Source organism: Phoxinus phoxinus, assembly GCF_949152265.1.
Source record: "Phoxinus phoxinus genome assembly, chromosome: 4".
Taxonomy (NCBI): domain Eukaryota; kingdom Metazoa; phylum Chordata; class Actinopteri; order Cypriniformes; family Leuciscidae; genus Phoxinus; species Phoxinus phoxinus.
In genome coordinates, this window is record NC_136879.1 from 44,158,702 (window position 1) to 44,182,701 (window position 24,000).

Here is a 24,000-nt window from a genome sequence, read left to right on the forward strand (position 1 = left end):
TTTTACGACTAAAATAACAGTAAAGGGTAAAAAAAAATGAATTCCCAAAAATTAAAACGGAAAAAACTGAATTTGGGGCAAAAAAACACGGATTTCATTGGGCCCTAATCACGCGCAGTGTGTCTGAAGAGCATTTTTGAAGGCCAAAGTGGGCGGAGCCGGCCGTCGCCATCTTGGCCCTGCGTCACTCCCAGATACACGAAAATGAGCAGTGAGGCGGATTAGCTGAGGTGATGTGGCGCTAACGCTAGCAGACAAACGGCTAGCAGTGACATAAGCGGCAATTCACCTGTCACTCAAGTGGCCACGCCCTTAATCATGCAGAACTTTAAAGGTGATGATACACAGGGCAACTTTTTGAGCAATGTTGCTCAATATAAAACAATTCACCTCCTCACAGTCGTCACGAAGGGCAAAATTAGCTGTATAGACCAAAACCACTTTTAGCACCACGCTGTAAACATGTTTATTTCTGCTGTAAAGTTAACATGCGGGTGTATGGGACTGACTCTCTTCTGCAGCCGCTCTCTAGTGGCCAGTGGATGAACTGCAGTTTAAGTCACTCAGTGTTGATTCAAGAGAGACGAAGGTTGCCGCTTGGATTTACCGTACAAACCAAACTCTTCCAGTCTCAGATACACTACAGAGAGAGACGCTGATCAGCCAATCAACAGCACAGGCGGCGGGCATTATGCTAATGAGTTACAAAGCTACGCAGGTTCAGCGGTTTGTCGTGCACTGTGATGTTTGAAACGTTGCAGAGCTTTATATCCACAAACCGCTGTATTACACACTATATGAGAGGAGATCTAGCCTAATAGGGCCTTTAAACTGTAATGTTGCACAGCAGATATCTGCGGTTCATCTGACTGATAATGAACTCAACTGGAAAAATGATCTTATCAGAGCAGGAACAGGAAATTACAAACAGGAAATTAGCTTATTTTCTGAAATGCTGTGTCTTTATGATGTGGGCTTTGATATTAGATTTTGTCTGTGGGTGTTTGACTGCAGAATTAGTGAATAAATGAGCAACATTGCTCTGGTATGATGAGCTGGTGGCGATGTTCCTCGTGTGTGTAAAGGCATCTGCTGATGACTGGATGGCATCTGAATGTGCTCAAGTCACCGCTTCTGTTCCTCATGCAGGAACTCTGTGTGTAATTTCCCACCACATGTCATGAAATATGAGGAAGAAACCCGCAGTAAATGTTCTAGCATGCAGGTTCAGTTTCACGGAGAGATGCTCGTGCCACACACACAGCTGAGGGTGTTTTGGCCAGTGTTGGCCATGCGTCTCTGGAAAGCTGCAGTGAGACCAGTGTAGTTATCATTACATTAGTGATGATATTATTGACGGGGTTCTTGAACTTGACTTTTTGAAATGTAAGTCTTGGAAAACCCTTGGAAACACACTTTGTACTTGATAAGTGCTGTAATTATTGGAAGACAATAGGCTATATTAGAAAATAGTGTTTAATTTAGTTGATAAAACAATCTTTTCACAGCCGTCTGATATAGAGCCACATCACATGGCTATGAGCGTGATATTGCTTTTATAATTATTCAAGTATATGATACAGATTTTTTATTTAATATTTAGCATTTTTAGGAGATTTTATGGTACCATTTATAACCCATTTATTCACTTTTTGAGCATAGACCTGAAAATTAAATTTCCAACTTAATCTTGAACGCTTTAGAGCGACAGACTGAAGCTTGGTCTCTTTTCAGAGATGACACTTGACGGATTATTGGATTATTGCTGAAGTGAAAACAGTTTTAAAAAGTCAAGTAACAGAATTTTACGTGTATTGTTATGAAAAATGCACAAGAATACTATTTTCAATTTTTATATGAAATATATATTTTCAAAATCACATTTTAAAACTGCAAGTCATAAATCTTAAAGGTTAATGGTTAAAGTTACCACATCCATTGTATGTGCTGAACTTTATTTGTACCATTTATTTTTTATTTGTCTATTTACCAATATAAAGATGATGTTTGTTTGTTGATTGTAGTCCTTCAAAACCAAAAATGTAGTGCTTGAAAACTCCTTGTATTTAATTTTGCAGTGTCTGTACCCTGTATTGATTATTGATCTCTTTCTCCCTCTTTTCCCAGTCCCGATGACTCCGTAAGCGTGTAGTTCTGCCTCATCTCAGAGGGTTCGTGGGCGTTCCCGTCATGTCCTCGGTCCCGCTGGAAGGATCCCAGCTTGTGTCGGAGTGGCTGAACCACCTCCGACTCGACCAGTACATCTCCGCCTTCCAGGAGTCTGGACTGGAAACGCTGTGGGAATGCCAGGATTTATCCTCTGCGAAGCTCCAGCGAATCGGCGTGGCTCTTCCCGGCCACCGAAAGCGGATCCTCGGGAGCCTCCGCAAACTCTTCCCATCAGAAGCCGGGATGGAGGACGACGACGAGCGAGACGACGAAAGACCCGTCGCCAGAGAAAGAACGAAATTTGCAACGGAAAACAAGCGTTTGCCTCCCGTCCCGCCTCGTCTAATGCCTAATCGTCCTCCCGTTCCCTTCACTCCTGGCTCCGTAACCATGGAAACACCTGCAGAACAAGCCACGCCCATCCCAACTCCGAGGCCACGCCCACAACACCTTCCTCTTAAAGGGGCGGCGCAGCAACTCCAGAAAAGCGAGAGCAAACACTCCCCTCAGTCGCCTACATCATCTTCTTCTTCCTCTTCCTCGTCTTTGGAGCACTTCCACCTGTACGAACAGTGTTCATCTTCCTCTCCGGGAGAAGCAGGTGCTCCCCCTCTTCCTCCGAAGAGCTACGCCGTGGGCGTGCCTAAAGACGAGCCGGCGCCGGTGCCGTACAGACCCCCCGTTCCTCCTCCTCGGGTGTCCGTGTGCTCCAGGACTTCAAATCCCAGAAGCTCGTCGACCGGGTGCCCTCCCGCTTTCAGGTACAACACACACTCTGTTTGTTATAGCGAACTGCTTTAGTATGTGTACTGCTCACAACAGAGACAGAGCGATTATTTTTAAAGCCTTTTAACAGTTATAACGCCACCTATGGTCCGATCTCCATGTAAGTTTGCACGCTTGTTTAATCATGTGTGACCCTGGATCACAAACCCAGTCTCGAGTCGCACGGGTATATCTGTGGCAATAGCCGATGTCGCATGTGCTCACTTATTTTCGTAAAGCTTTGAGTTTTCATTTGGGCGTATAGGCTTTTGAGTATGTTTTGCCACGCCCATTTTCTAAATGACCCAGTTATAGCCATCCAAAGGGTAAAGTTAAACCTTTTTTTTTTTATCTAGAGAGTCAAGAGAATTTTCCTAGACTGGTTTAGTTCTGATCGTGCAAAAAACCTAGGACTAGTTCGCAAAAGTCGTTTTTTTGCATAATCGTGAATATTTAATCAATCAATCAATCATTTATTTATATAGCACATTTAAACACAACCGAGGTTGACCAAAGTGCTTCACAAGCAATCAAATAAACACAGTAGAACAAGTAAAACAGATACCGCATGCATATATAATACAAAAAATAAGAACAAGCGAGCAGTAATAATATAGCAAGAAATAGTTATATAGTGTTAAAAGCCATGGAGAATAAATGAGTCTTTAGCTGAGTTTTAAAAATGTAGATAGACAGGGCATGCCTAATAAACATCGGAAGGCTATTCCATAGCTTCGGGCCAGCAGCAGCAAAAGACCGATCGCCACGTTTTTTTAGTTTTACTTTAGGAACTGTTAGGAGGCCGTGGTCACCGGATCTCAGGTTTCTAGATGGTGTATAAGGAACCAAAAGTTCAGTTAAATATTGCGGTGCCAGATTATTCAAAGCTTTGTAAACAAATAATAAGATTTAAACTCAATTCGGTACTTGACTGGTAGCCAATGAAGGGACATTAAAACAGGTGTTATATGGTCAAACTTACGCTTCCCTGCAAGTAATCTAGCGGCTGCGTTTTGAACTTGCTGCAGGCGGGAGATAGATGCCTGAGTACTGCCATAGTACAATGAGTTGCAGTAATCAAGTCTACAGGTAATGAACGCATGAATGGCTATTTCTAAGTTATTTCTTGAGAGAATGGATTTTATTTTACTGAGAAGGCGGAGTTGATAAAAACATGATTTGACTACAGCAGAAATCTGTTTATCAAATTTTAAATTTGAATCAAATAAGAAGCCCAAGTTCCTAACGCACTTTGAGTTATAAGGGGTGAGAGGGCCGAGGTCAAGGTCATAATCGCAGTTATCCTTGGGGCCGAACAGAATAAACTCAGTTTTGTTTTCATTTAGATGAAGAAAATTGAGGGAAAGCCATGTCTTAAGATCATTCAGGCAGTCTAACAGTGGCTGAAGAGAAGAATCATTATTGCATTGCAGGGGAAGGTAAAGTTGGGTGTCGTCAGCATATAAATGAAAGGAGACACCATGTTTTTTAAAGATAGAGGCCAGAGGAAGTAGATATAGAGAGAATAACACCGGCCCAAGGATTGATCCCTGGGGGACACCACAATTAAGCGGTTTATTAGAGGATGAATATTGACCTAACTGAACAGTAAAACATCTATCTGACAGATAAGAGCGAAACCACTGTAAGACAGAGCCCCGAAGTCCTACACAAGACTCCAAGCGTGACAGAAGAATGTTGTGGTCTACTAAGTCAAAAGCGGCACTTAGGTCCAAAAGGATCAGAGCCAATGGTTTGCCAGAATCTGTGATAAAGTATATGTCATTAAGAACTCTTAAAAGAGCAGACTCAGTGCTATGTAAAGTTTTAAAACCAGATTGAAAAACTTCATTGATTGAATTATTTAACAGGAAAGTTTGTAATTGTACCAAAACTGCTTTTTCCATGATCTTTGAAATAAAAGGGAGATTTGAAATGGGTCGAAAACTGGAGAGAGATGATTGATCGAGATTAGTTTTTTTAATTTAAGGAGTTATCACCGCCTGTTTGAGGCAAGCAGGAACCGTGCCCGTATGTAAGCACTTGTTAATGACTGACAGCAGGCTTGGGCCCATAGCACCCACATTTTGTTTTAGGAAATGTGATGGAACAATATCATGTAGGCATGATGTAGGCTTAAGACGATCCACAATTTCCTTACAGGCCTGAAAGCTGAGTGGCTCAAACACAGACCATGTGACGGAATATAGTGGAATCTCTGGCAAAACATGTCCTGTCTGAGACATCTTAGATCTAATAGCCAAAACCTTGTTTGTGAAAAAGTTTGCAAAAGTTTCACACAGCGAGACAGAGGGCTCAGGAAAAAGGTTAACAGGTGGATTTAACACAGAGTCAATAGTGGAAAAAAGCACACGCGGGTTATTTCTATTAAGCATAATTAAACCAGAGAAATATTTACTCTTAGCAGTTTTAGCTGTCTTCTGAAAAGAGGAAAGAGAGTTTCTCATAATTTCGTATGAAACATGCAGTTTGTCTTTTTTCCATCTGCGCTCGGCTTGCCGGCAAGCCTGCCTAAGAGAGCGCACTGAGTCATTCAGCCATGGAATTGGCACTGATTTACGAAATTTAAGCTTTAGAGGTGCAATACTGTTAAAAATAGAAGCACAGGTGGAATTAAAATAACTGAGATGATCATCCGCATCCAGGTTATGTAGCGTAGATTCAGTTTTAAAAGAAGTCCACACCTCATGAAATGCAGCCATGAACTCTTCACTGGAATGTGCACTGAGGGTGCGAGACATACGCCCCATAGACTGAGTTTTTAGTGAATGACCAAAATATGGGACATTAAAAATTACAGGCATATGATCAGAGAAGGTTGCATTGCCAATTGTAATATCGGAAACAGATAGACCATGAGTTAAAATCAAGTCCAAAGTATGACCCTGTTGATGCGTAGGGCCAGAAACCCACTGAACAAAGTCAAAGGATTCAATAAGATTTAAAAATTCCATGGACAAGGTTATAGATGCACAGCAAACATGAATATTAAAATCACCAAGCAGCAGTATTTTATCATAATCACATTTAATGAACAATTTGATTGACAGCGGTGGTTCTTGAGGCAAAGTTGTTCAATATGAGGAGATCTATCAAATGATATGCATATTGTGTGGATGTATGTAACACCACGTCATTACAGAGGGAACAAACCTCATTAGCGCCACCGAGTTTCGTTCCGATCGGCCTCCGTTAACCTTGTCTGATAGGTGCTCAAACTTCATTGGCCGATGGCGGCCATGTTTTTCAAGATACTCCAATGTCCTCATAGTCATACATGTGCACCTTGGACCAAGATAATGCATACCAATTTTCAAGTCATTCGGTCTAATGGTCGGGTTGTTATAGCTATTTCCATGTTTTTTTCCCTGTTATAGCGCCACCAAGTGTAATTTAGCAGTTATTTTATGGTGACCTCAAATTGAGCACATACACACGTGTACTGAGTTTGGTAAAAATATCTCATACCGTTCAAGAGTTATAGCAATTTTAGTAAAATTGGCCCCTCCCTTTTTTACATTTTGGCGCCCCCTAGCGACCGTGAATAGAAATTTCAACTTTTTTTCTGATAATTATTGATATTCGTACTCCAGAGAGTTGATCGGGCGAAAAACCTAGGACTAGTTCGCAAAAGTATGTTTTTGAGAAAATTAAAAATGGCGGAAAAATTTGCATACCGGAAATTAAATCGGAGATATACGTTTAGTTCGTTTTGAGTTTTGCTTTCCAATGATATACGACACTTGAGTCTAGGACAAACAGTTTATGAGCCACTCTTCTATGCCGTTTTGTATAGTGTGAGCAATGTGTTAAATTGCAGTTGATTCATTGAGTGCATTGCATTGTGGGATACAGCACCTCACACAGTGTGTTTATTCTGCAATGCACATTTCAGCAAATCGCACACATTCTGCAGGAACAGTGAGAGTAGTATCACAGTGAACACTCATGACCCTGAATGCTTTTACTCAGTGCACTTGCACAATCCAGTGTTTGTGTTTCCTGCGCCTGGAGGTCACTGAGTCATGTGACCCGTGGACCGTCACAAGGGGTCAAGCGGACCAGTGGAAATGAGTCAGTGCTGGGAAATGACGTGTTCTTCCATGCCGTGGGAGTGTGTGTTCGGTTATTGTGATTCAGACCAACATCATCACACTCGCTTGAATGGTGATGGTGAGAGCGCCGCCCTGTGGTGTTCACAGAAACTGCACTCGGTGTATATATGTATAATCCAACTTGGAAACCTCTTCTGGAAATTAATCACTTTTTTTGTAACTTAAAGTCCCATGTAGTCAATAATTGTATCCCTTACTCATCTTTGATCACCAAAATGACATATTTAAAAGTTTTTTCCCTGTTAAAAAAGTCTTCATGTCTTAGTTTTACATACCTTGAATGTAACTCGACACCCTTGCCTCATTTAGTATGCGCGGTTCTATGAATATGCAAATGAGCCCCGCCTCCACTCACTCCCTCAGCTCAGAGATCCACTGGTTGACGATCACACGTTGATCTGATTGGTTACACAGTCCTATGAATATGCAAATGAGCCCCGCCTCCACTAACTCCCTCAGCTCAGAGATCCACTGGTTGCCGATCACACGCTGATCTGATTGGTTACAGTTCAATGAATATGCAAATGAGCCCCGCCTCCACTCACTCACTCAGAGATCCACTGGTTGACGAGCACACGTTGATCTGATTGGTTACAGTTCAATAAATATGCAAATGAGCCCCGCCTCCACTCACTCACTCACTCAGAGATCCACTGGTGGACGATCACACGCTGATCTGATTGGTTACAGTTCAATGAATATGCAAATGAGGCCCGCCTCCACTCACTCACTCACTCAGAGATCCACTGGTGGACGATCACACGTTGATCTGATTGGTTACAAGGTAGTGTGTGACGTCAGAAACACCAGCGATTTCAAACCGTGTTTTTGAGACTGTCTTTGGTTCACTGCAGTTTTAAGCAGAAAATACTCAGCAATGCTGTCGACTTATGAACTTACACATGGTGTGTGTTATTAAAGCAGATTAAAAACACCACATACACACATAAACTACATTAAAAGCTGGATTTACACCACAGGGGGACTTTAAGGCTCGACAATAATCCTTGTCATGTGCTTTTCTTTCCAACAAGTAAATCGGTCATTCACAAAAAGTTTGATTATTTTGTGTTGTAAATAAAAATGCATTCTAAAGCAATCTCACCGGTGTTCTATCAGCTTTAAGATATTTACCGTAAATCTGCATATTTGTGATATTTATCCCGAGAGCAGTTTTTTTTAGGAATTTTTCTCCTAATTATGAAATGTCCAATACATTTAATTATAATAATAATACACTATAGGACTGTTACCAATCAAATTAAATAATATACACACACACACACAAAAATGTGTTAAATAATCGTATGGTTTTAGTGTCTTTTCAATTTTAAAATCATTTAATATATCATCAACATGTTATGTTTAAAACATCAAAACAAGTTGTCATTTGTAACTGAATGTTAAACGCGTGGATGAGCTAACAGTGTGAGTTGATACTGATTTCATTTGATTTATATTATTTTAATAGAATTTTCTGATTAAATGTAACAATTTGACTTAATAAATTATGCATAGGCTACATTTAATTAGGTAAGAATAAATGCCCACATAAGCAAAAACTGCAGATAAAAGGTAAAAACAAATTTAAACTTATTTGAAAGTGTAATTTTTGTCACTGCCTAAACCTGCCAATAACACACGCTAAATATCTGGCCATCATTATCAACAAAATCACAGAAAATATCGAGATAACTTTTTTTTTTTTTTTTTCAATATCACACCCCTACCAAATATTGGATTATTAATATAGTTGTCTTGATCAGTAGTGTGTCTGCACGCGGGCACTAGATGGCAGCACTTCTCTCGTCATCCGCCTGTGGTTTCCTCAAACGAGAAGCTGTGACCCACAATGCCATGCGAGAGCGCTTCTGCAGCTGTATTCCCACAAGAAATGAGTTTCAGTGACTTTCCAGAAAGTCAGCATGTGATTCACATCCTTCAGAAGTTGTGCTTGTAGATCCCCATTTCTGAGAAGTCTGATCAGGCGTCATTTCCATGGCAATTATGTGGAAGAAAAACACATCTCAATCTTATTAATGCATGCAAATGTTTTACTTTGGAGTTTGTTTCTCAATAATGGCATTTTTATTATTTGTATATATATAGCCTAAATGTAAAATTGACTTTTACTACTTTTAGATTGCTGTATGATTTACAGACTTTATTTTAATTCTTATTAATGCTTGTAAATGTTTTACTTTTGAGTTTGTTTCTCAATAATGCTCATTATTCGTATTTTTTAATTTTTTTATATATAGCCTAAATATGTAAAAAAAAAAAAAAAAAAATTTAAATGTCTTAATTACTAATAAAGATTGCTGTAATAAAGATGCATGCAAGTTTGCATGCATTACAATTCAAATAATACATCATATTTTTCACATTAACTATAAAAACAATATTTTTCCTCGCATTGCAAAAATGAGAATTTAGAAGAAAAAAATTGCAGAAAAACCTCATAAATGCCGGGTTAATTTGTGTCATCCTCCTAAATTAACTTTATGTGTGCATGATTGTGTGGTGCAGCGTGTGTGTGTGTGTGTGTGTGTGTGTGTGTGTGTGTGAGCATGAGACGGGAGGCAGATTTCAGGAAGCTCTTTGTTTCTCAGTGTTTCTGAAGGTCTCGGCTAACAGTGTTCTCCACTTCCGCCTGTCTCTGTGGTCGGCTCACTCGTTCTGCACGGGCTTCTCCGACTCACTCGGGTCTCACACACACACATACACACACTCGCTGGACTGCATCTCCTCTTTATTCCCGTGTGTTGGACTCTTTATCCCCGTGTGTTTGCCATGTTTGAGCACGTAAGTTCAGTGTGGAAGTGAGTGTTTGTTGTTGTTCTGTTTTCTTTTGATTCTTCTCTGTCATTTTGAATGCGTTTTTTTTATATACGGCTCGTTGTTCTGAATGTGTGTGTGTTGTGTGTAGTGCTGTCGTCACCGGATTTCTGTGTTCTGTGGATGATGTTGTGTTGTGAATGCAGTGTGTGCTTCTCTTCAGAGCCTCACGGTCACTTCCGATGGCAGAGTTTCTGAGCTGATGTGCTGCACTGTAAAACCACAGGTTCGTCTTTTCCATGGTGTGTGTTCATGTCGTTTCCTTTCTGTGTGAGTGTGTGTGTGTGTGTGTGAGCGTTTCACAGGTATAAACCCACTTTTCTTGCATCAGTCATCATCAGTAGCTTCCTACTACCGTGGTCGGGGTTGACCGCTAGTTCACTTCCGGGCGTTTGGCGAGTGAGCGCGGTGACCGCTCAGTGTTTTCATGCTCTATAATGCTACAGATGAAGGTGTGTTCTGCTATGAAGCAACATGAGTCTGACCTGCCTTCAGAAACACGTCAGGAACTCAGGGTCGGGGTAATAAAGGGTGTTCTGTTGCACCGCGAGCTGGTTTTGCATTAGTTAGTTAGATATTAGTGTTGGGTTATTGATTGATGTGGGTTTTTACAGCAATTGTTGATGCTAAAAAGCTTAAAAATACCAAATATTGAGCAGTTAATCGTCTGATCAGTAATTGATTTAGTTGGACGCACTTTTAAGACGCTTGATTATCCATTGATTGGCTTTTTTTGTTTTTTTTTTGGTCAAGTGTTGTTCTCACTAGTCGTTTTTAGCATGAATTTTATTTTAATTACATGAATCTGCCCACATACTGTAATGATCCATGGAAACCTCCATTGCCCTCATGTTTTTGGAAGTTCCCTGAATCAACTTCAGTTGTGCAGTTTAATTTGATCCATCAGGATTTGATGTTTTAGGCTGTGATACGGTTGGGTTTAGTTTTAGAGTTGTTTTAATGAAAGATTACACATAATGTCTTGTGTAATAACTTGCACTTATGAACCATTCACAATAAGAGAGGGTTATTTATCAAGAAAACATTGAATTTTGAATTCTTTACGTATTCGTTACTTAAAGTGCAGGAACAGTAGGTCATGTTAATAGGATTAAAACTTTAATCTGTTTTGTTAATCCATTAACTTTTAACTCTCTAAGGAGCCAATGGGAATTTTTCTTCAAATTCTAAAAAAAAAAAGATCTCAAGTCAAAATTTACAATTTCTATCTGGAAAGTATAAAACTCTGCTGTACGGTGGAGATGTTTATGGGAAATATTGCTTTATGTGCAGTTCCTTACATAATTATCAGGGTCAATATTAAATAAAAAGTATTCAAAAAGGGTGTTTAGAAATTATACATAAACACCGGCAGTCCAAAGTTTGGAATAATCGTGATTTTTGTAAAAGTTTCTTCTGCTCACCAAAGCTGCATTAATTTGATAAAAAAATACAGTAAAACAGTGAAATATTATTATAATGTAAATCTGCAGTTATAATGTGAATATACAGTAAAGTGTAATTTATTCCTGTGATCAAAGCATCATTACTCCAGTCTTCAGTGTCACATGATCCTCCAGAAATCAGGATAATATGATGATCAAGACACATTTATGATCAGTGTTGAAAACCGTTCATATTTCTGAGGAAACTGTGATACATTTTATTTGTCAGGATTCTTTGATGAAAAGAAAGTTCAATAGTCTTTTGTAAATGTCTTTACTGTCACTTTTGATACATTTAATGAGTCCTTGATGAAGTTTTTCTTTATTTTGTTATATCTAAAACCCATAAAAAATGAAAAAAGTTTGAAAAGTCAATTTTGTCATCACAATAAACTCACTAGGCTATATTTTGAAATAAATACAAATAGAAAACAGTTTTTCTCACTGTATTTCTGATTAAATGAATGCAGCCTTAGTGAGCAGAATAAACGTAAACAAAAAAATATATGAATTATGCAAACTTATGACCTCCTGAAGTGTACTGTATATTGGTAAATTGTTGTTGTTATAATACCCAGGCCATTTTCAGTGATTGTCATCAGATGAGATGGAAAGGCTTTGTCACAGGCTCTGGTGGGTTGAAGGTCAAACTCCCAGAATGCAGCGGTGCCAGTTTTCACAATGACATGTGAACTAGTGAAACTTCAGTCATCTCAGGCCGTCTGTGATCTATAAAAGGATGTTTGTACGGAAGCAGCTGCTGTCACATGCGGAGTGATCACACTACTGCCTTTTTTAGAGATGCTCCACTGGGTGAAGTGCGCTTTAGGGCTGTGTTTGTGCTTCATGTACATCGCTTCGTTTAGCAGGTTTGTGAGGAGAGGAGTGATGTGTGCTCATGTACCATCAGGGTCATGAACCAGGTTCAGTCCGGGACCTGCTGATTGGTGCTGCTCTCAAACGCACTCATGAAAAGCATTGATGGTTTCTATTTACAACGTGCTTTTTGCTGGGTTGAGCTTTGTAGTCATTCACAGGCGTATCTGTTGAGCGCATGAACTCATTCGCCAAACAGAGGCTTTTAAAGGGGTGGTGTAATGACCTTTACATTTTTACATACCCCACTGAACATTTTTTGTAGCATGTTAAAGTTGTCACTTTTTGAGGATGAGCAAAAACGCGCTGTTTTTGTGTGTGTCCCTTTAAATGCAAATGAGCTGCTGCTCCTGGCATAGGGGGCGGAGCTACAAGAGCTTTCCTGTGATGGGCAGGTTTAGGGATAGGGGCCGTGTGTGTGTGTGTGTGTGTTTGTGTTTGTCCCTTTAAATGCAAATGAGCTGCTGCTCCCGGCACAGGGGGCTGAGCTACGAGAGCTTGTGGGTGTGTGGGTGTGTGTGTGTGTGTGTGTGTGTTTATCCCTTTAAATGCAAATGAGCTGGTGCTCCCGGCACAGGGGGTGGAGCTACGAGAGCTTGTGGGTGTGTGTGTGTGTGTGTGTGTGTGTGTGTTTATCCCTTTAAATGCAAATGAGCTGGTGCTCCCGGCACAGGGGGTGGAGCTACGAGAGCTTGTGTGTGTGTGTGTGTGTGTTTATCCCTTTAAATGCAAATGAGCTGCTGCTCCCGGCACAGGGGGCGGAGCTACAAGAGCTTGTGCGTGTGTGTTAGCAGCTCCGATTACCTCACACAGACACGCACTGAACATCTTAAAAACGTTTAGCCTTTTATGTTCAAACCGGAGTCAGAATGATGGAGAGACTCAAGAAGAAGTGACAACATGTAGAAGCACAGGACATTTCTGAATGGTTAGTTGATGAATTTATGCAGCTTTATGGGGGTTTATGTAAATTTTAGGGTTGGTGATGTCACTAACCCGGGAGGAATGTCGTGTAGTTCCTACCAGCCGTTTGTTGTAGTCCTTATAAAGTGATTTCTGTAAAAGCAAATATCTCCCTTTGCTTTGAACTTTGAGTGTTGTAACTTTGCAGATGTTGTTTATGATCATTACACACTCACTACAGTTAGAAAAGTCAAATCATAATCAACCAGCCCTTTAAGTTTGTCAGAATCAACTCTGTTTGCATTAGGTTTGGCAGAACTCATGCTGAACAAAAACTACCGATTCTGACCAACTTAAGCACATCTGATTGGTCATTGAGTTCAGATGCGTCTGTGAATGGCTGCAAAGGCCTCCTGCAGATCGTCACCTCAGATGATCAAATACATCTATACCGGGACAGAGATTCATTCATTCATCCATTCATCCACCAAAATATTTCAAATGCAGAACAAATCCTGCAGGAACAATGAAGTTTGACCAGTGTTGGTACTGTCACAACCCTAGATCGCTATTGTCCTGTTCATCACTGTACTGTGATCCGTGTTAAAAAGCACTATATAAATAAAGCTGACTTGGCATGAATGGATGTTGAGTTACAGTTAAAGAGTAAATGCTAGTTTAATAGCACGGTATTGCCCTCCTAAGATGAACCGCCGGTGGTAATCCTCATTTGTATGGAAAAAAAAAGATTTCCTTTTTTTGATGATTAAATTAAATTGTTGGTTGATTTGAGGACGTGAAAGCAGAACGGATCAGTCTGAGTGAGTATCTTCAGCGTTCCTTGTGCTGGTCTTTGCTTTTTTAGCATCAGCTCTCTCTCTCTCTCTCTCTCTCTCCCTCAGTTGTTCTGTCGGGTCACAGGAAACTTCATTGTTTGACCGTCCGCATGCGCCTGATCTTTAACACACACATGAGAAAATGTGTTTCCAGTGTGATAAACTTTCAACAAGTGCTGATACTGAAATAAACCTGTGATTTCCTCTAATGCCTGTAAGTGTAGAGTGAATGCCAAACTTACCCTATTTCACATTTACACGGGGTTAGTTGTGTCAGAAAACACTTATTTACGGTGTGTTGTGTGTATAACTTAGTATTGTCATCATTTACTCATGTCCTTCCAAACCCATACGACTTTCATTCATCTTCGACACACAAATTAAGATATTTGTAATGAAATCCAAGAGGTTTCTGTCCACGTAGCCAAAATTTAGAAGATGCATAAACTTGCATCATAAAATGAATCACTATCAGGGTGGGAAATTAACTTTTTTGCCCATCAGCCACAATTTGACCAGCCACTTTTTCCGGAATTCAAATTTGTAAAAGAAAGTGCACTAGCATATTTTGAGTTGCTTCAATACACTATTTTTTATTATTATTATTAATACATATTTTATTAATATAGGCAAATAAAAAGTGATGTGGAAAAAAAAGCCTGTGAGACCATGGTAACATTGTGTTTGGTCATATTCTACAGTAATTGTAAAATATTGATTCATCTCAGTAATAGGGCCGTGAATCTGGTATGAATAACACACGTCGGCAAATATATTCGAATGGATTGTTATTGCTGCTTCCATAGACACCATTGTGTATTTTTCAAACTATTAATTTATTGTTTTGCTATAAATTATGTCTTTAAATGTCTGAAACCTAAAATAAACATTATGTGGTAAGCACTGAGCGCGTCCGTCTTTGGCTCAGCGCCGTAAAGCACAGCTTGAATCTGGCATCATGTCACTGAACATCCGCTCCTCAGTGGTCAGCTTCTGCAGAGCGGGCCAACATCGAAATTGCTGATGAGATGTAGAGGAAAATATCTAGTGGAAAATGAGAATGTTACGTTACTCGCACGCTATTGGCTGGTCAGTGGGAACTGCACGAACCAATGGCAGAGCGGCGTAACTGCGCGAACCAATCGGTGCGAAGCCCGCCTAACTGAGCGCAGGGGAATCCGCTTAAAAGACGCCATGGATTCAGGTTTTTATCGACTGAAGTGACGACCGCTAGTCGTTCGCACCCGCCACTGTGGCTGGTATGCAAGGCAAAGTCACCCGCCACTTTGAAAAAGTACCCGCCATTGGCTGGTGTTAATTTCCCACCCTGATCACTATGAATCAAGCTAGTTGTGTGGAGAGATATGATCGCTTTATGTGATGAACAGATTAATTTAGGCTTTTACTCACATATGAACAAACGTCACATAGCCTATGCTACACATAATAGATAGATAGATAGATAGATAGATAGATAGATAGATAGATAGATCTTTGTTGTTTATGTTTGTTTTACAATTAAAGTTAAAGCAGCGGCAGCAGCATATAAGCACAACATTAGTTAAACTTTAATGTATTCACTCATCTATGAACATGATTTCTGCCCGAGTCCCGTCGGATCGCTTCCCATCGACTGTGGAGGTGAAGACTACAACTCCCATGACTCCTTGCTTATTCACAGCGTCATCAAGCTACGGCTTTGTTATTGTTTTAAATAAGCGACTTCTAGTTAGAGACTTACATACTGTGCCTTTAAAGGGATAGTTCATGAAAATTAGCCCATGATTTACTCTTCTTTCAGACAAATACAATCGAGTTATATTACAAAATGTCCTGGCTCTTCCAAGCTTTATTATGGCAGTGAATGGCTGTTTCTGTTTAAAGTCCATAAAAGTGCATCTGTCCATCATAAAAGTGCATCTATCCATCATAAAAGTGAATCTTTACATCATAAAAGTGCATCTGTCCATCATAAAAGTGCATCTATCCATCATAAAAGTGCATCTGTCCATCATAAAAGTGCATCTATCCATCATAAAAGTGCATCTATCCATCATAAAAGTGCATCTATCCATCATAAAAGTGCATCTGTCCATCATAAAAGTGCATCTGTCCATCATAAAAGTGCATCTGTCCATGATAAAAGTGCATCTATCCATCATAAAAGTGCATCTGTCCATCATAAAAGTGCATCTGTCCATCATAAAAGTGCATCTGTCCATCATAAAAGTGCATCTGTCCATCATAAAAGTGCATCTATCCATCATAAAAGTGCATCTGTCCATCATAAAAGTGCATCTGTCCATCATAAAAGTGCATCTATCCATCATAGAAGTGCATCTGTCCATCATAAAAGTGCATCTGTCCATCATAAGTGCATCTGTCCATCATAAAAGTGCATCTATCCATCATAAAAGTGCATCTATCCATCATAAAAGTGCATCTGTCCATCATAAAAGTGCATCTGTCCATCATAAAAGTGCATCTATCCATCATAAAAGTGCATCTGTCCATCATAAAAGTGCATCTGTCCATCATAAGTGCATCTGTCCATCATAAAAGTATATCTATCCATCATAAAAGTGCATCTATCCATGATAAAAGTGCATCTGTCCATCATAAAAGTGCATCTGTCCATCATAAAAGTGCATCTATCCATCATAAAAGTGCATCTATCCATCATAAAAGTGCATCTGTCCATCATAAAAGTGCATCTGTCCATCATAAAAGTGCATCTATCCATCATAAAAGTGCATCTGTCCATCATAAAAGTGCATCTATCCATCATAAAAGTGCATCTGTCCATCATAAAAGTGCATCTGTCCATCATAAAAGTGCATCTGTCCATCATAAAAGTGCATCTATCCATCATAAAAGTGCATCTATGCATCTGTCCATCATAAAAGTCCATCTGTCCATCATAAAAGTGCATCTGTCCATCATAAAAGTGCATCTATCCATCATAAAAGTGCATCTATCCATCATAAAAGTGCATCTGTCCATCATAAAAGTGCATCTGTCCATCATAAAAGTGCATCTATCCATCATAAAAGTGCATCTGTCCATCATAAAAGTGCATCTGTCCATCATAAAAGTGCATCTGTCCATCATAAAAGTGCATCTGTCCATCATAAAAGTGCATCTGTCCATCATAAAAGTGCATCTGTCCATCATAAAAGTGCATCTGTCCATCATAAAAGTGCATCTGTCATCATAAAAGTGCATCTTTATAAAAGGGGTTAGTAAAGGCCTTCTGAAGGGAAGCACCTCTGTCTTGAGGGAGAGTAAATCATGGGCTGTTTTTCATTTTTGGGTGAACTATCCCTTTTGGTTTTGGTTGGAATGTCATATGATCAATCATCACATGTTTGTTGTATTGCACTGGGAATGTGTGGTTGTGCCGCTTCTGCACCTGCTGCGTGAGTCATGTGACGCTCAGCACAGGTGTGTTGGGTGATGTCATGAACCTGTTGTGTCAGGTGCTCCTGAACTCTCGAGACGTGTGGCGACACGCTTCACACCGAGCGCTCCGGCATGAAGAGGTTCAGTCGGCTGATCAGTGTTCTGCGCAGCTTCTCCGCTGATGATGATGATGATGATAACTCTTCCTCCTCTGTGTGTGCTCGTCCCAGCTCTCCTGCGGATGACCTCTCGGACACGCACCGCGTCCCGGACGTCCCGCCTCGCAGCAGGCCGAGAGAGAGCGAGAGAAGAGACGTCCCGCCGCTGCCACTCAAGAACAGTGAGTAGACCCGACACACACCGCTGAAATTAACTCACACTCACTTCATTATAACTTTATTTAGACAAGCACAACAATCTCTGGTACGGTCATTTCCTGTTAGCACTGTACAGCTGCTTTGAAACTGTCTATATTGGTAAAACACTGCTTCATTTGCAATTATTTATAGTCATATGCTTATAATTGTGCTGCATATATGCAAATATTATTATTATATGTATTTATATATACGTATATTTATTACCGTTTGCTGTTTATCATTCTCACATACTTGATACATAGTAGAAATGTTTGTTTTTTTTGCACATAAATGAAGCTGACTTTCCAAACACAGTTTTGTCTTCATAAAGCTTAAAGGCGTGTGGATACGAACACTGCCTCATGGGTCGGCTTGTGGGACGCTTATTTCGAGACGGGACTGATCGAACATCGAAAACAATGCAGTGTTCAGGGCTAAACGCGCTCGCTGTATGCTAGCAGCAGTCAAAACATTTATCCAGACTCCTTCAGCATTTCTCACATCATCAGATTATTCACTATAGTTTAGACAATGGTGATGAAATATGAGCAGAACTCAGAGTTATTATGTTGAATATCTGTCAGCTGGTAAACCACACCATTAGATAATACCAGTTTAGCTCAACCAGTGACCAAGCAATGCTTCATTTTGTTCAGTGTGTGTGTGTGTGTAAAAAGAGCGCATGATGATCTGATGCTCAAGAAACGTTTATGATTATCAGTGTTGAAAACTAAAAACTTTCCACTGAAAAATAGAAAGTTGTATTTTATTTATTTTTGAAATATATTATGTTGTAACATTATAAATGTCTTTACTGTCACTTTTGAGCAATTTAATGCGTCCTTGATGAATAAAAGTAATGATTTATTTTACGGCAGTGTTTAATGTTACAAAAGATTATATTTCAGATAATGGTTGTTTGAATTATCTATTCATCAAAGAATCCTGAAAAATAAATGTACACAATCATAAATGTGTCTTGATCATCATATTAAACTGATTTGTGAAGGATCATGTGACACTGAAGACTGGAGTAATGATGCTTTGATCACAGGAATAAATTACACTTTACTATATATTCACATTATAACAGCAGATTTACATTATAATAATATTACACTGTTTTACTGTATTTTTAATGAAATAAGTGAGCAGAAGAGACTTTCAGAAACATTAAAGATCTTTCCGATCCCAAACTCTTGTTCTGTGTAAACAGGAAGTAGTTGCTGGATGTTTAAAAGGGCTTGTTCTGTTTCTCAATAAGCCAGTAGGCTTTCGTTTACGTCACATGATTGGCAGCTGAGCTTTCTCAGTCTACACCGCATCTGATTGGCTCAAATGTGTGTGTGCGCTGGAGTGCCACATGATGCTCTAATTAAAATAATGATTCCTGCATATAAATGAGCTCAAAGCTTCAGCAGCGGACACTCAGAGGAAGCATTTGACTTCAATATAAAGATGCCCATGTTTTTTGTTTTAGTTTTAATATCTCATCTCAAGTCTTTTCCTTAATTATTTATCAAATACTAGTGACAATGCGACACTTGGCAAACTAATTGTTCTTTATTATTATTGCCACTTTCCTCAAACAATGGCTCTTTTAAAAAAAAAAGTTTTTTTAATTATTATTTCCAAATTTTAATATCTCTGTAAACATAAGTGGATTTAACATTCCTTGTGGACTTCTTGACTATTAATCAAAGTCAGAGAGAAACCTAATTGTTCTCTTATAATTGTAACTCTCCTTAAATTTGGCCAGTGTTTTCATGGCATATGTGGTACCTTTTATTATTATTTACTTATTTACATTTATTTAAAAACATTTTTTAACATATTTTATAGCCTATATCTCATTTTGTCCATTTGGGGCCCTTGGGATGTTTTGAAATGCCCTGACATTTGTGTTTTTTTCAGTTATTTATAAACATGTTAATGGCAAAGGTGTAAATTCACTCTATATAGCACAAATGGGGCTACCATAATATGTGAGCAACATGTATGTACATGTTTGTATTTTTAAGAGAATAATGTTTATGCATGGTTATTGAAAAAAATTCAAATGAAAGTGGCTGAAATAGACCACAAAACGCATACTAAATATGTGTTCCGAAGACTTTTGACTAATGGATGTTGTCGCTTCGAGTTCTGGCTTCAAAATGATGTGAAAAACATCCTGCCTAATCGTTCACATAAAACAATACATTCATTTAAACTTTGTAAGACCGTTTTTTTGTAAGACCGAGGGGTAATGGGCCATCAATATTAATGAGATTCAGACCCGGGGTGTGACAGACACTCCCCCAATGGCCCATCATGAGGCAAGCCTAAACAAAGAGATTCAAAGGTTTTGTTTTTCAATCTGTTTTATTGTTATTCCTCTGTGGATTAACTAAATGTTCAACTGAATATAACCACTGTCCATATAAACGACCACAGCTATATATATCTGAAATAAAGGAGAGGCCCACCAACTATTTACCTAACGCTACTAACACCTATCTATGTATATTTCCCAGTGTGTTGTCACAAACAATAAAAAAAACAGAATGAAATGTTTATATCTTTATATAAGTTGTTTCGGTAATGATTTGATAGATCAGAAATCATAAACAGAACAAGCATGAATATATAAAAAAGAAAAGAAAAATACTTTTGGTAAACCAGTACAGTAAGTCAAAAAGAATATAGAAAATCTGCAAAGTAAATTAAAGAAAAATAAATAAGGAAATGACAATAACAATAAAGAAACTTATATATAATCAGTTCAGGGTTGGAGATTCCTTGGGCAAGAATAGATTCACTGCAATGAAAGTCAATTTTCAATGATGTTTGTGATGATGTCCCAGTACCATGGTGGCTAGCAACATTGACCTTCAAAAACGCAAATAGTCCACAAAGTTACGATCCACCGTGGTTAATCATTACCCTCAGGACATTTATTAATCCATTAGGATTAAATGGATGAAAACCTTCTCTTTCTGGTAAACCTCAATATCCAAAAGGTGGGACTTTAATGAATCGTACCGATTCCTCACACCATAATATAAGGTCACCTATAAAGAGTCCATCTACAAAAAGGAACAAAAGTCCAGCATTAGCTATATAGGACCTATACATGAATAAAAAAATGCACCACATAGAAGAAACAAAACTTACAAAATTGACCTGGAAACAAAGTTTCTCAATCTGGACTCCCAATAAGTGTTTGCTGGAGGTGCTAGGACAACACCATGCTTCCCGCTTCCAAACACAACTGACTTCCTCTACCCTACTACCAGTTTAAATCAAAGGAGTTTTAGCGCACAAGCGCCCCCTAGGAGTGTGTATGAAATATCACATGGGTAACAGCTAACACTGTTACATGAAGACACAAGTGAACATTACATGCCTAGCATTTCCAAGGTGTGTCCTGCCTTTTACCAAGCTGTCCTTTGCAAAGCACACAAATCTTGCGACCAACTGTGCAAAAAGGAATATTTCGCAAAACTGCAATAGAAACAGTTTTTGCGCATTTACAGTCACCTGACTTAGAAGACGCGGTGTGTTTGGGATCCGTGTACGCAAATAATAATAATACTTATCATCATCATTATTAAAACATTTATTAGGCTACGTATTTAGAGACGCTTTTATCCAAAAAAGGAACAAAGCAATTCGTCAAATGTCATTCATAATACGGGTTAGACTGCATGGCACGGAGCCGCGGACGCGAACACTTGCATTTTCCTATCAACAGTGGAAACAACTTAAAATAGCCTACTCTTATAATTTCTGGTCATACAGAAAATAATAATACATTATTCGCAACTACTTTTATTTGTGTAAACTCACAATAACAAGAAAACGTTGTGCTTTTGTAAAATAAAATAAAACAATCAGGCGCGCTTTCATGATCTCCGTGAACTGGAGCGCGAGAACTGAAACTAAATATAGCGTATGTAGCTAAAGCTTGAAATGTCCACTTTAAAACCAACAAATTCGAATCGAAAGCTAATACATTCTGATTATGTAATGCGTATGAAAGGAGCATTTCTCTCTAAAAGCGCATCTGCTTAACAGCGGAGATGTTTTTAGCCGACTTAGAAAACAATAGTTTAATAATAATATTAATGGCTCTTCTCATTCAGCACTGCGGGAAAAATATCAATTCCAGGTTCTAATTTGGCCTTAGATAACCAGTAAAATCGACATGTTTTCCATATTCATTTGTGAAAATATCTGTAAAATATCTGTAATAATAGTGGGTATTATTACTTTATTATTATTATTATTACATTCCTTTTAAAAAGGTTGAAGAATATTATTGTGTCGTGCCATCTTCCCAACGCGCAGGTGACTGAATGATGAAACTTAAAGCATTTGCTTGGGGGCGTTTCCCTGTTTTGCATATATGGCTTAACACATTATCTTGTGAATAGCGCGCTCCGTCAGTAGACGTGAACGAATTAAAGTCAATGAGCTCGACTGGAATCGCTCTCTTTTCATACAGATTACAGAAGCTGAGAATATTAGTTTTTAATATAAATTACTTCATTTGAAAGATGCGATCTCAAGCTTTATGCCCGTGGGTATGTTTGCCCGTTTGACTGAATTTTCACGGAGTTACAGAAAATTTTCGAACGCGTTTCAAATTGGAGTTCATTGACAGAGAGAGTGCAGAACTCGCATCATGTTCATTTTTCTTTATTTGGCAAAAAGCATACACACTTTATTTTTATTGTGAGTATACAGAATTTTTTTTTAAACTGAACAGGGATCGATTGATGTATAACACGAAAATGAAAGATCAAAATTAACAGAGCATTTTGAGTTTATTTTGCATTGCTAAAAAAAAAACACGAGCAAAACGCACCGGCGCGTTTTTGGTCCCCAGAGGGTTAAGTAAAGATCATGTTCCATGAAGATATATAGTAAATGTCCTACCGTAAATATATAAAACATGTATTTTTGTGAGTGAATGCAGCACAATCGTGAACATAAATGCACAAATTTAAAGGAGATTTTCTCAATGTTTAAATTTTTTTGCTCCCTCAGATTCCAGATTTTCTAATAACTGTATCTCGACCAAATATTGTCCTATCCTAACAAACCACACATCAATGGAGAGATTATTTATTCAGCTTTCAGATTGTGTATGAATCTCAATTTAAACCCATGTGACTGGTTTTGTGGTCCAGGGTCACATATAATATTTAATAAAAACAAAAAGATGTGGCACATAACCGTACCTGCTTGTGATGCTCTAAACACATGCGATGTCTCGTCTGATGAACTAATCTCTGGCTAATGTCTTGTCTTCTGTTACTCTGCTCTGTAGAGTTGGATTCAGGGGGAAGTTCAGATGAATATGACGACCGCGAGCAGTGCAGAGACGCTAAACTCGTAGACATGGCCAACAAGGTGCGTAATAATGAGCATTCCTCAACACCTCAGGTTCGTCCAATCAGCACAGCCGCTGTGTGACTGACAGCTGTCTCCTCCAATAGATGTCCTTGATGGTCCCCAAGGCGACGAAGCCCCGTTACAGCAGCCTGTGCAGCGACGACGAGCTGCTGGATGACGAAACACACTGTTACCAATCCGTGTCCGTCAAGTGAGTCTATGAGCAGATGCATCCGCGGATCTATACTGTGTTAGCAGATGCATCCGCGGATCTGTACTGTGTTAGCAGATGCATCCGCGGATCTATACTGTGTTAGCAGATGCATCTGCGGATCTATACTGTGTTAGCAGATGCATCCGCGGATCTATACTGTGTTAGCAGATGCATCTGCGGATCTATACTGTGTTAGCAGATGCATCCGCGGATCTATACTGTGTTAGCAGATGCATCCGCGGATCTATACTGTGTTAGCAGATGCATCTGCGGATCTATACTGTGTTAGCAGATGCATCTGCGGATCTATACTGTGTTAGCGGATGCATCCGCGGATCTATACTGTGTTAGCGGATGCATCCGCGGATCTATACTGTGTTAGCAGATGCATCCGCGGATCTATACTGTGTTAGCAGATGCATCCGCGGATCTATACTGTGTTAGCAGATGCATCCGCGGATCTATACTGTGTTAGCAGATGCATCCGCGGATCTATACTGTGTTAGCGGATGCATCCGCGGATCTATACTGTGTTAGCGGATGCATCCGCGGATCTATACTGTGTTAGCAGATGCATCCGCGGATCTATACTGTGTTAGCAGATGCATCCGCGGATCTATACTGTGTTAGCAGATGCATCCGCGGATCTGTACTGTGTTAGCAGATGCATCCGCG

General features: G+C 39.3%; 1 protein-coding gene across 1 annotated transcript in view; it reads left to right on the forward strand.

Moving 5' to 3' along the window:
• The window catches only part of arap1 (ArfGAP with RhoGAP domain, ankyrin repeat and PH domain 1), a gene marked incomplete at its 3' end in the record, with an annotated part of 61,556 nt that overhangs the window by 12,561 nt on the left and 24,995 nt on the right, over positions 1 to 24,000 (forward strand). Inside the window, exons 2-5 of the mRNA XM_079610846.1 lie at positions 2,128 to 2,930; positions 17,601 to 17,710; positions 23,047 to 23,129; positions 23,216 to 23,322. Coding sequence (XP_079466972.1) covers positions 2,191 to 2,930; positions 17,601 to 17,710; positions 23,047 to 23,129; positions 23,216 to 23,322 — 1,040 coding nt within the window. The 5' untranslated portion in view covers positions 2,128 to 2,190. The remainder of the gene's footprint in view (positions 1 to 2,127; positions 2,931 to 17,600; positions 17,711 to 23,046; positions 23,130 to 23,215; positions 23,323 to 24,000) is intronic.